This window comes from Perca fluviatilis, chromosome 14 (genome assembly GCF_010015445.1).
Source record: "Perca fluviatilis chromosome 14, GENO_Pfluv_1.0, whole genome shotgun sequence".
NCBI classification, from domain to species: domain Eukaryota; kingdom Metazoa; phylum Chordata; class Actinopteri; order Perciformes; family Percidae; genus Perca; species Perca fluviatilis.
Genome location: NC_053125.1, coordinates 15,407,471 through 15,421,332, shown reverse-complemented (window position 1 = coordinate 15,421,332; position 13,862 = coordinate 15,407,471). Strand labels below are relative to the sequence as shown.

At 42.1% G+C, this 13,862-nt stretch overlaps 1 protein-coding gene across 4 annotated transcripts in view; it reads right to left on the bottom strand.

Annotated features, from left to right (window-relative positions):
- rgs12a (regulator of G protein signaling 12a) overlaps nt 1–13,862 on the bottom strand; it is a 42,151-nt gene that overhangs the window by 16,567 nt on the left and 11,722 nt on the right. For all 4 annotated transcript variants that reach the window (XM_039822667.1, XM_039822668.1, XM_039822669.1 and 1 more), the window contains exon 4: nt 1,597–1,618. In XM_039822667.1, coding sequence (XP_039678601.1) covers nt 1,597–1,618 — 22 coding nt within the window. The remainder of the gene's footprint in view (nt 1–1,596; nt 1,619–13,862) is intronic.

Here is a 13,862-nt window from a genome sequence, read left to right as displayed (position 1 = left end):
AGCACATAGTCAAAACAAAAGGGTCGCAGTGAGATTTGTTACAGATACATAGCTGTGGTCATTCTGCTGAGAGTCAACTGGGTGGCGTGGGCAACTGGTATAAACAGAATGTAGCTTTGCTGTTGAGAACAGAAACTTTAGCTTGGTCAAGTAAGGTACAGTGCTGCATATCGTCATCTTACCAATACACCTGCACAAAAATAGAGCGGATTTACAAATAGGTGTAGTTCACCTGTGGTGAAATAAAAGTCCTGTAAATAGTACATGACATCACAAACAGCCTTACAGGGAGGTTTTTCAGATTATTACTAAGGTGGCCTCTACATGACCTTATAACACATACAGTACATCCTAGTCTAGTATTAGAAATTATTCCAACTGACTGAGAAGATGGGTCATTAAAATTGCATAGGCATTACGTTAAGTATTACAATCTGAGTAGTCTCGCATTGCCAGACAGCGCTGTGGAGGAGGGTCTGGCTAGTCCACACAGCATTCTGGGAGGGGAGAGAAGCATGCTCTTATTTACTGGCATGTCTTTAAACCAATCACAATTGTCACGTTGTGGCTGCCAAATAGACTATGGAAGGAACTTGTTTTGGTGGAACGTGTACGTTCCAAAGTTGTTTTAGTCGTGGAACAGAAAACTCAGATTGGACAGATAGTCTAGCTAGCTGTCTGGATTTACCCTGCAGAGATCTGAGGAGCAGTTAACCATAGTCCTCAGAAATTGGCCGGAGTTTCAAATTCCAACACAAAGAAAGCGGAAGGTAACCCAAAATCCAGCCAAAAAGGACATACGCCGGAATTTCACGGTGACAACGGAGCAATCCCATAAGTGGAAGGTGGTGGATATAGACTACAATCTTAGAAACTGAGGGATTGGTGGTTGTTGTGTTTTTACAATACGGCCAAATGGCTGTTTTTTTCCCTGTGCCGCCGAAAGTCCCTTTCTAAAGTTTGCTAACAAGCCATTTGTTTGTACTAGGTTTAATGCATTAGGACTGAGGCTTTGGGAGACGTGTTTACAACAATGTGTGCTGCTCAGTTAATGAGATGGCTTTAGAAAAGCAAACAGCCGTGTATGTCTGATGCACATCCACAGTGAAAGGAGCTGCACTCCTCACCGCAGCCTCGGTCAGCCTGTTAGCAAATGTTATTGAAAACTGCTATGAAAGGGAGGAGCAGAAAGCATGCACGCTAGCCCTGACTGTAACCCAAAACACACTCAGCAAACCTTTGTTAATGAGGCATGCTGCCTACAGTGACTACATCATCCTCGCTAAGTGTTTTTATTAGACCATTTTATTGAGCAACTACAAAGTTCTGTGTCAAGGGTGGAGCAGAAAATGAGAAATAAAAGTGCAGACACTGACAAAGCTGGACAAAGCACTGCAAGCTAGACAAGATCAAAATTGTTTACTGTGTTAGTAAAAAGGGATGATACTGAAGAAGCCTTTGAATCTTGTTACTCTTGTGATTTAATTTAGAGTTTCAATAAGAGTTTCACTTATATAGCTGACATTTTCTACATTTCATATAAAATGTTCAGAGGTTTTATTTTTCTTACAGAAGCAATAAAGGAATTGTACTCACCACCATCTGAAGAAGCAGCAGACTGAAAGAGAACAAAGAGAGACATGAGTGAGAGGCTGCCCTCATGACCTCCTGTGCTGCCTGAGACCAGAGACTGAAGATAGCAGTGTCTCTTCAGGCATCCCACCAGTCGCTCTGAGGTGTGTGTCTTTGTGATTAGTAAGTGTGTGAGAGAGTGTGTGTGTGTGTGTGTGTGTGTGTGTGTGTGTGTGTGTGCGTGTGGTGTGCTACTAGGAAAGGGTTGGATCGTGGGTCCTTACACAAGACCATTAATTTGTAAGTGGGTGGACCCCAGGCCTCTACCACATACAGCTGTTCACACCTCCACACCAGGACCCACCCTTCATTTTATATTATCCACACACACACACACACACACACACACACACACACACACACACACACACACACACACACACACACACACACACACACACACACACACACACACACACACACACACACACACACACACACACACATTCCTGCATACACAAAGATCAGAGCTCATCAATGCAGGGCTACTTGAGAAGCCATCACTGGCCATAATGGTCCTCCTTTCACTTGCTAATTTAGGGAACAAGTGGTTTATGCATGTGTAAATGTCCCTGAATAAAAGGCAAACAGCAAAAGCACCCCTGGTGGTCCATGGAAATGTCACGGCGACAACTTTCTATAATTGTGTGCAATCTAAATTAAACACCTCACATGTCTGATCTTATGAAAGATCAACAAATATTCACATTACAATACTTCTATTTGAAATCACTGCCTCAGCATTGGGCTTCTCTAAAACCGGTTAGCATAATTTTGGTTTGACAAATAAAGAGAGATTAGAAGCCCAAACTGTAAAGCTGCTGTCCCAAATATATTTAAATGCAGGGGAGGATATGCGAGGCGCATCTTAGGGATTGGTCCAAGAACACTCGAAAAATCGGTGCGTTGGAGGATTCATCTGAAAAGGGGAGACTATTTCCAGAAGAGTGTTTTCTGAGCTGCCACTTCAAAGTGTGAATATCCAAGGCTGATAATATGTCTAAACAAGGCTCTTATTACCAGGCTGGTGCCTTGGTTTAAGCAGTACATACAGTTTGTACTTTAGTGCAGTTGCATAATATTGGACTGTAAAGCTGCAATATTAGAGAACAATGAAAACAAACAAAAATGATGCACCCTGATGAGACTGTTTTTGAAAATAAGACATCAGGATATGGTTTGATTTTCCTGTCTGATTTTATTCACAATATCATTTCTAAATTGGCTGTGAATTTAATTTGTAGTTTTCAGCTTGATCAATCAGCCATAGAACAAGCTCAGACATATTGTGGACTGGCCTATTCTTTTTAAGTTTGTGTTGATGCAAGTGATCGTCTGAAGGCAGGGGATTTTTGGTCATGTGCACTGACGTGACGCTTCGTTCCATTTTGGGAGTGACCACATGTAAAAGCTCTATCAGACATCGACCACTAAACCACTAATTGTCTGTCACAGTCTTTACAACTCTGCATATAGTCAACACCCAAAAGCCACCCCTTCTGTGGTGGCTAGCATGTGTACAGTAATCATGGGCGGGTAGGATGAGGACCAACACGAAGCCGAAACAGAAGAGAGAGAAAAGAGAGAACACCCACTCCATCGGTCTGTCCCTTTGGGTCTAAAAACAGCTAAACCTCAGACCTTAAATATATAGAGTGCGGCTCATTTTAAAGAACGAGACAGACATCACACAATGTGACGTTAACTTCGGTTTTGGACAAACACGAGGTCTCCTGGCTGAAACTTTAAAATTGTTAATTGGTGTATTCACTACTATCCGTTCTTTAAGAGTCAACACTATTATTAAAACCTATACACAGAGAGGTTTCTTCTAAAGGTGACAAATATGATGACATCAACTTCTTTTTGAGTGGAACTTCCTCTTATTCACAGACGTGATACGAGTGGGAGAGTTACAATAAATCACAATGAATCTCTTGACGCACAGTTGATGTAATATATCATCTTCTAAAGCATGCTTGTGTCAGACGACAATTATGTTGATGACAAATATGATATTGATGACAAAGTTGCGTAAGCAGGCTGAAGCGTCTAAACGAATGGAAATGTTGCAATATCTTGCTGCTAGTGTGACCAGCTGCAGCACATCACTTATTAGATCTACTTCAAATTCTACTCACATTCTCAAATAAGGGCAAATAATGATTATTTTTATTATTGATTAATTTGCTGACTATTTTTCATTCAAATAATAGATTCGTTTTGGGCTATAAAATAAAAAGTTCACTGAACCTAATGTAACCTGTTCAAATGGCTTGTTTTGTCCAAACCCAAACTCTGAGAAAAAAATACAAAATCTTCACATTTGAGATGCTGGAAACAACAAATATTTGCTTGGATGACCTTAATGATAAATGCATTATCAAAATTCTTGTCGGTGGGCGCCCAGATAGCTCAGTTGGTGGAGCAGGTGCCCATATATAGCTGTTTACTCCTTGACGCAGCGGGCCCGGGTTCGATTCTGACCTGTGGCCCTTTGCTCCATGTCATTCCCCCCCTCTCTCTCTCTCTCTCCCCCCTTTCATGTCTTCAGCTGTCCTGTCAAATAATGCCCTAAAATGCCCTAATATCTTAAAAAAAATCTTGTCTGTAATAATTTTGTTTATCAACTAATCAAGGACTTGCAAGTAAAAATGACATCACGTTCACACGTCACACAGGGCTGGCAAATATGCAGAGGGTGGTGTGTGTATGTTTGTTTGTATGAGGCTGCAGGGTTTAGACCACACACACCACTAGTTATTACTTCCTTGCCCACAAGTCCCCTACAAGAAGTGATGAGCCAGGAACACCATCACCTCTTGTCAACAGACTCCCTTCCTGTATGGACACCTCTGGTGACGAGCCGGTCCACCGTGGGTGGCTCTGCGGTACTCCAGAAACTCTTTGATCCTTTTCATATAAGGAGAGATCGCATTTCCCAGCTGGAATTCCGGAAAGCTGTCCACGTTAGGTTGTTATCAAGCAAATGGACAAAATCACAATTCAAGTCACAGCGAGGAACCGTGGCTTCAAACAGAGCAGGATTTGGCTCCAGTTGGAAAACGCTCTCCCGGCTTTACTATGGCACGCCACACAGTCTGGCACCCTGAGACACCACACATACTGAAGGAACGTAGATGATCCCACCAAGACAGGTTTATGTGTGATATGAAGTGAGCCACCACGACAAAAACACACTTTCACCGGTGTTAAATCAGTTGAAGGATAAGCCACATGTTAATGCCACCCATTAACACCTCTCACGGAGTATTTCTGATCTTTTTAAGAGGTGATTTCTTTTATCTTTTGGGCTTGTGTAGGCATGTTTCTGCCCTCAAAAACTGGGTTGAGATGTACTCTGCTCAACACTTCCCCACAGTTAGATAAAAAAAAAGCTTCTTCTAAACTTTTACAACAAGTCAAGGCTGATTCTAGCACCCCGCAAACAAACACCCAAGAGTCCCCGCCGCTTCAAACAGCTGTTCTGAGTGGGAGAGAGACAAGCAACAAAGAGGGAGATTAATGAGAAAAGCAGCTGACTGAACGAAAAGGAGTCTCCCCGCTTCATACAGAGGAGGAATAGGAGGCTCGCTCGGCAAACCACAGTTTACTTACAGTGTTGAAGTTCCAGGTCCTCTTGAAGGAAAGTCTCTTTTTGAGACTCATTGTTCCCTTGTCTGCTACGCCAGCAGCACACAGACAGATTATGTGTGTGTGTGTGTGTGTGTGTGTGTGTGAGAACGCATACCTGAACATTCCCCACCCAAAACTCAGCAAACCATGTCTGTACAAGTCGGAGAGAGGGGAAGAGAGGGAGGGAGAGAGAGGCAGACATTTGACAAGGTACTGGACAGAAAGAGAGAAGAGGAGGAGGGTGAGAAGAAGGAAAGAAAGATTTCCTTACTCCGCAGCTGTTGCCATGGCAACACACCCGCCAATACATACAGCCTCTGCCATAGTGGCATGAAGGACTCAGATGAATTAACCCCCTCTTTATTCCCCTCACAAAACACACACACTGGCCATGTCAAAACCACATTGGCCTTCCCCCCCTCTTTTGTTTCCAGTTGGGGCACTCTCTCTTTACTTGAAAGAGAGAAGAAATACCCAGTCATTTTAAATGGAAACCAGATGAATTTTGTTTAATCAAAACAAAAGTTTGGTAGCCCACGAGTTGAACTCTGAGCTTCATTATCCGCTGTCACAGAGTACCATTCTTACTCTTTCACCGTTAATCACGTCAATTGGGGTTTTCTGCGAGCAATTTAGCTCATGTACCAGCAAAAGAAAATTGGGTTATATTCTGGCATCACTCCTGGTCTCCGATGCAGCACTGTGCCTCCACATTTCTGGCAAATCTCTACAATCAGCATGCCCACTGTTTTTGGACCGACTATTATTCCTAAAGCATTGGTGGCTCTTTCGGAGGTTTTCCCGTGGCACACGATCTAGCATTCTTTGGACTTAATTCTGCCGTAAATAATATACGTGAAACAGTGTTTAATAACAGCGTGGCTTTCATGGTAGATTTCTCCTGTTTAATTGGATTTTCACATGGTTTATCACTTTGGAAACTGGAAGTTTTTCCCATATGTGCATGGCTATGTTGATGATTCGAAAGAAGGAGGGACAGAAAAGGTTTCAGTATGCTTCAAACACACTAGGTTTTACAATGTGTCCAAAGGTACTGAATATAAGATAAAACAACGCTCACTGGACAGCCTCTCCTCAACGGCTTTCCTTTGTTGCATCCAGTTACACACACAAAAAGTGACAGAAGTGTGAAGATTGCAAAAAAAGAGACGTTGAGATCGAAGATCAACTTCTTAATACTTCACCCATAGACAGTATATAAACTGGACCAACAGATCCCGTTGCTCTGGACGGAGACCAGTGAAGTCTATGAAGCATTTTTCCGGTGATGGCTGAGCGTTACTGTGAAGGCTCAAACTGAGCTTGACAACGTAGATGTGACATGAGCAACCTGTCTGAAAGTTGTAAAGTCTCCTGTGCCGGAGAAATCTCAATCACTCCCAATCTTGCAGAGATGGAGAGCGTAGGTATATGTAAGGAGATAACATAGGCACAGGCTAATTATTGCTAACTAAAATGCTAGTTAACATTAGTTATTAAACCTAAACAGCTCATGTGAGTCGAAACTGCCTGTGAGCTTCTCCTGTACTATACGGTAATTCCTCTACTATGAGACAGTAAGTCGCGTGGTTATGACACAATCGTTAGCCTATTTTTATAAAAACGTCTCCTACGGAGCCATAACGTGAGATACAAGGTAATGGAACCTTTTATACATTGTCGTGCTTCTTTAGAAATAAACAGTGGACAAACGGAGTCTTTAAACGCTTCAGATGTAAAGTTATTCGCTGTCAAAGTGACGTCAAAATGAATGGCAGTCAATGGAATGCTAACGGCAGGTGAGCGTTTGGTAGCATCAAAATGGCGCGATAGGAGGTTCGAGTTCTGAAGAGAGGCTTACTCCGGATTTCCAATGGATGCAGAACCCACTAGGTCCGGATTTGTTGCAGCACGGCTGCGGCCATGACTGACAACTGTATTCACAAGGACCCGAATTCACGTAGAATAGAACCACAAAAGCAACAACAGTTAGTTTCCATCCAGAGGAGTAGAGGGGAAACAACTCTGTGCTGTGTTTTCAAGGTGTAGTGCAGGGAACTATGATCCGCCGTGAGCACGGTGTATTCTATTTTGAAAATTAACCGGGTGTTTTATTTTGCTTCTGTGCTCGACTTCCTGTCCCGCACTATCTGCCGTGTGCTGAATTGCTGCGGAGTTGGGACGCAGTCGGAATGCAGCCGTTCTGCAGTCAGTGGAAATACACACATTGACTTTAATGGAAACCTAATGACTCCGCCGCCGTTCCGAAACCAATTCCGCAGCCGTTACACAGCCGGTGGAAATTGGGGGTTAAGTCCTTGACTTCACCACCTTTGCACACCCATTGGCCTATTACTGCGTAAAGTGAGCATGACTGTGATATTGTAGATCTTAGAAACACAACCTTCCCAAATCTGCCACCGGTCAGTCTCAATTAATTAAAGAAAGGGAGCACGTTGTTTGCCGCAGAGCTAAAGTTTATCGGATGAGGACTTCATTTGATGCATACCGACGACTCAAGAAAGAGAAAGAAGCTGTGTTCTATTTTATAGTACATACTACTTCAAACAGAATGATTTAGTACATCTCAACTTCATTTTTGATTATGCTTTTGATGGACACTAATGTCCCACAATGCAAAGCACAAAATTGATAGACGAGCTACTCATAGCTGAGAAAAAAAAAAAACTAATTGCGAAAAGGGTTGATACAGATCCAGGAACATCTCAAAAATATAAAATACAATATTAAATCTCTTGCTTTCTCTTTCCAAATTTAAATTGGCAGTTGCTCTCCAAAGCAGTTGATGTTCACTAAGGGTGGGAATCACCAGAGGTCTCACGATACGATATCATCATGATACTTACGTCACAATACGATATTATTGCGATTTTGAACATATTGCAATATTCTGCTATTTATCGCAATTTATTACCTTTTTTTCCAACTTCAAATTTTTCTCAATTTCAAAATATGTCCCCAAAAGGAAATTTTGTCAACATCCGTTTTATCTAAAAAGATACATTTCTCTGTTTGTTCATCTCACTTCAATTTTGTTGCTGCAAAATGGGATTGTCAAGCAGACAAACTGACCAACACATATATAATAATAGATTGATACTTGGCATCTGTGTATCGATACAGTATTGCCGCAGAAAATATCTCATACTATGTTGTATCGATTTTTTCCCCCACCCCTAATGTTCACCTGTGCACGTTTTTCATTTCCTGTTCGTAAGAATTGGGACATTGATTTAAAACACTGTGCCATTCAGATTATAATATAATGTATACGTTATGCAAGAATTGCAAGACAGAATGTGTGTGCTTTCATGTGCAGATAAAATCAGCCGTGCAGTAATTAGAAGCTATTCTTGGTGCTAAGCTGAGTCATTCATAACTGTGGTCACAAAAATCACAAGGCACTCAACAGTCTACTACAGCCCTGCAGGTCTACTTTTGCACCTTTGTGTTCACTGCAGCCAGGTGGTCTATAAGCACATAACAAGAGCAAAATCATGGAACTCTTCAAACCAAAATGCCCTCAGGAAAAGCACTTTTCTATTTCTTGCTTCAGTTTTGCTAACCGAAGAGTCTGTTGCCACAAAGTAAATAGCCTTCACGTGCACTCTGAGCCTGCACTTGATTTAATCAATTTGTGAAACTTTTCTGAACAGGCCTTACAGCGACAGCGAGCACTGCTTGTCACAAGACCTAACTAATTGCATGTCAAGTTCTCCACCAGGCAATCTTTAGCAATGAAGGAAATGTATCTCGGCCTGCTATCTGTGGCGGAGGACAAACTATTCCCTGACAATAACATCAAGAGAGTCTTGCATGAAGGCAACTTCCTTTAGAGAGAGAAAGGGGCGAGGGTGTGGTGACTGATAAGATGGAAAATACATTTCTCTCCCAACCAAGCAAGGAGTGTGGGGGGGCTGCTTTAGAGAATTATGAAATTCCTCTGACAATATCTAAGTGTCTAAGTGATAGTGTAGACAGACAGCCGGCTGGGTAATTTTAGGAGGTTAAAGAAGGATCCAGTGTTTTTACTGTGGGAAATCTTGTCACAGCAAATCTGCCAGACACTCAATTACATTAGCTAGGATCTGATGAGGTCAGCATAATTATGTGATGCTAGGGGGCCAGGAATGGTAAACAACATGAACACAATTAGCCTCCCCTTAGATTTCCTATCTGCATTATGGCCATAGATCAAGGGCTGTGGAGTATGGAGTCACTTCAGACAACATATTTTCATAGCATTAATATGCGACTTACGGTCACGCTTTTAGAAATCCTATTTTTGCCATGAGAGCCTCAGAAATGATGCCAGTGGTGTAATTCAACTTCACTTATGATCTAATTTAGTTTCACATGTTCTGGGATGTAACTTAATTAGATTTTTGTTTTTTTTATAAAACAAAAGGTGACCATAGAAGACATGATTTGGGCATTTTGGGTTTAATTTTTAAACAAAGTGTAACGGTGTTATTGCTATTGCAAAACAAAACGAAAAAAGATTTGTCTCATGGCAACATCTAAATTAAGAGAATCCACCTTCGTGTGTGTGCTTGCAAAGGGATTTATTTCCTCCTAATTTCAGCCAAATCTGTATATGTTTTTTCTTAAATCTCACAAACAAACAGATACGGGGGAGGGAGAAGAAACAGAGGTCATTATCTTACCCAACTTGCATTGTAGATATTGATATAGAAAAGAATTTAAGGCTCAGCTAAACCATAAGAATTTTCCCACAGTGTAGAAAAGTAAAATCTAAACACTAATCTGGGGGGTTCTTTTAAACAAATAAAAAAGATCTTCAATCAAACATTGATGCTGGGTGGATACATGTCGGCTCTGAGCCGTGAGGGTCCAGACTTGTGCCGAGGCATCTTTTAAGTGTAATCCCCTCAGCTAACAAATGGGTTGAAGACACTGGTGATTTGCATGCAAACAGAGTCCATCGCCACAATGCGTTTCTTCTCTTAATCCCCTTGATCGGCAGTAATCTACTGCCTGTTCCCCAACTCCAACTGGTTAGCCACAGCAGATGGATACGGCTCTGCTCCAATCTGGTTTAAAGTGGCATTAGTATGAGTTGTGCAGTACTGCTGGTGTGCATGTGTGTGTTCGCCACTTGTTGCTGATAAAAAAAAGCTGACAGGGAGTACCAGCATTCCTCTGGATGGAGACGTTTACATTTTTCCCTCTGCTGCCCTACTTCGCAGAATTCAGGAATGTGGCGCTTTAACCAATATCAGAATTTGTCTTTCCCAACTTATGACGACAATGTAAATTCTGATCTTCTTAACTTGGCCTAAACCTGTACAGCTCACGGCACTGGACCTGTAGCTTACTGTGAAGCCTAAAAGCATGCCAGGAAACATGTCGTCAACTCCCTTTGTTGTTTAAATATCTCTGTTTATTGCATTGAAGTAACAAAATGGAAGGCTAGGTTGGAGGAAATGCTAAACAAAATGACCAACAAAATACATTTGCTTCACAAGGCACAGCCAAACAAAAATAGAATAACTTCAGAGATGGAAACTAGAACCAGTGACCACGACCCCGCCCATCTCAATTTATTATCATAGAGAAAGGGCTGCGCTCATATGAGCCTAGAGGGCTTGAGGTGGGTAAACCACATAAGATACCACCACACCCTATTACTGCTCTCTTTCTTTTCCATAAAAAACACCAGAAATGGACTTTCCAACCTGAAACCCGACACTGTGAGGTTTTTACGCCAAAGTTTACTTACACACAGTGTACAGTGTTTTAAAAAGTCTAAGTGCTTGGGTACATTTGTTGTGTGAAGATAAGGCCATGATATGAATGAATACCTGCCTCCTGGAAGTGTACAAGGCTATATGTTGCCAATGACAAGGAACTGTCATAATTGTTTACTTCCTGTGTTAAGTCCCACCTTACACCCCACTGTTAATCCTTTGGGTCATGCAGGGAAGTCAAGGTTGGCTTAAGTTGATCGCTCTAGGCTAAGGTCAATGGGATGGCATTTCTCTATGGGTATTTGGCATTGCCGTTCATGTAAATGCTCACAGTGGCAAAAACATTGCAGAAACGTTTCATTTGAGATTTGTGACACTTTGTCTACACAATGAATGTCTGCATCTTTCCTTAAACTTTTCCTTTTTCATCTTTATCATATGTACTACTACATGTGATGGTCACCTTTTGCTTAAGCATATATTTCATAATATGACACTCATTTAGCACCGTATAATTTGCATTTCAGGGCAACCTTTTAATCTATGACACATGAACAAAACATGAACATGAGTATTTTACTCAACCTAAAGCGGTGAGGTCATGCAATAACCAAGCTATATAAACAGATATTATATTTCTGGATGTTGACCACAGGATGAAGATGTTATATAAATAGTTCATGAGTGAAAGTTAGTGTTTAGACTGCCTAAGTAGAGCGCCAGGTCAATCTCTCACAATATCACAGGAAAGCTAACTTGGCCGCCCCAACAATCCATGTTTATGACTTCCACAGTGTGAGGTAGACAAGGCTTTGGCCTAGTCCTGCCGCGTCTTGTGCCAACACAAGGTCAAAAAGATATCAACTACATTCACTTTCCGAGCCTCTTTGCAATCCTCTCTAGTTCAAACAAGACTCATCCGTCTTGCTCAATGTCTCAAAGACATGAAGCAAACGCGCCATGGCGTCGTCTAAGCAACAGGTGTGAGAGTTGAGCAGGCGATTAGCCCACTGTATCCCAGACATGTCTAAACTGTTACCAGGGAGGTGATACAAGACTTTGGCACTTCTGAAGCCGTTGCTTATTAAGTAACCTCCACGCCCTTGGCAGTCGATTCCCTTTCAATGAAGCAGAGAAACGTAATAATAGTACGATTGAGGAAGGTAAACAGTGTGTGGGCAATGAATCACCTCCAGAAGTTGTGTGTCACATCCATAGACGTCCTGATTCAGACACTCTTTCCTATAGCCAATCAACAAGGGATGATGAAAAGCTGTTAGGTTAACTAAAAGAATACATCATGATCCTGAATGTCCACAGAGCCAACAGTGGAGCTGCGGTGCGTCTCTGTCCAAAAGATGGCGAGGCAGCGGGTATTTTCCGTGGTCACAGTTTGGTCAAAAAGCAAACTCAGCAACCACAGCCACATCTGGTCATCTGGTTATTGGCTGTTGCATATTCATACTCCAAGCAGCTGGACAGTTCAACTTCCACTCAGGTTTTGTTGTGTTATAGGTTATATTGTTTTTCCAGTCGGTGGGTTTGGAAAGAGAAGTTTGTGTAATTGCAATAAAACCTCTTGTGAGAGAAGAGAGGAAAATAAGGAATCATAGTGGAGACATTTAGAAAATGTCAGGCTGTTTAGTCTTTGCATCCTATAATGTTCGCCTAAGGACCCATTTCGTGAGCGCAACTGTCCACCCACACTCCAGAGCTGGCCATGTGATGTCAGACAGAGAAAAGTGTGTCGTGTTCTCCTGCCTCTACAGCTAACCCCCAGGAACACACTATTCCTGCGCATCTTCTCAAATCATAACAACCACACCAAAAAAAGAAAGAATAATTTATACAATGAAGTATGGCATCTCATTGTAGCAGCTATTCGTACAATAATAACAATAATCCTGGTTCAACTTGTAAGTGAATATAGTTTTTTTTGCTTGGATATGCTGTATGGATGTTTCTTTAAAACATATTGTATTAGCAACAACGATCATGCAGTAGTCATGAGCATTAAAAAGATAGATGTTTTCATTTTGAGAAAAGTGAATGAGAGGGCTAGTGAATCAGAGCGGGGACATGCCTGCACAAAGGAAATAGGGGCACGGCCAAACCACAGGCAACCATTTCAAGTTCAAACTAAATTATTACATGATGCAAGAGAATGTCCATTAAAGATTTAATTCTATCTGACAACAACAATCTATGATCTCCGTTTCGCTCACACTGAATCTAACTTCTCCCAATGCCACCAAGCGATTGCAGAAAGGGTGACTTCTCAGGGCGAGCGCAACAGAGCAAACTTCATTCAAAGGCCCATAAAGTGGTGCACTTTACAAGAATAATCTTGGGTCACTTCACAAAAGCCTTTTAGTATAACATCTAATTTAAAGTCAGCGTGCATCCTGATGTAGATGCTACACCAAATTTTGCTATATAGAGCAGCGCAGTGTGTGTCATACAGCACATGAGAGTTCAGCTGGCACTGGTCAAAACATTCCTCTGACAGACCACACAAGCTAACCACTGTATGCCCGCTCAAAGGCTACAACAGGAGCTACAAAGAGCCCAAAGACAGAGAAGTAACGGTGGCAGGGAAGATGGCACCACCAAAACAGAAGACAAGTGAGGACAGACAAAATAATGAAGACTCTGGGATTTCATGACAACACTTACAGAGTTGAGAGTCAAAGTTTGCTCCATGTATGGCGCTGTGTGCGTGCGTTTGGCTCGTCCTCAGCGCTGCTCCACACGCCTGGTGTGTGTAAACCAGTCCATCCGCTGGAGCGCCGCGCTGTGTGTGTGAGTCGGTGTTTGCAGTGCAGAGAGACGGGAGCTCAACGGGGGAGGAGAGAGCGTGCA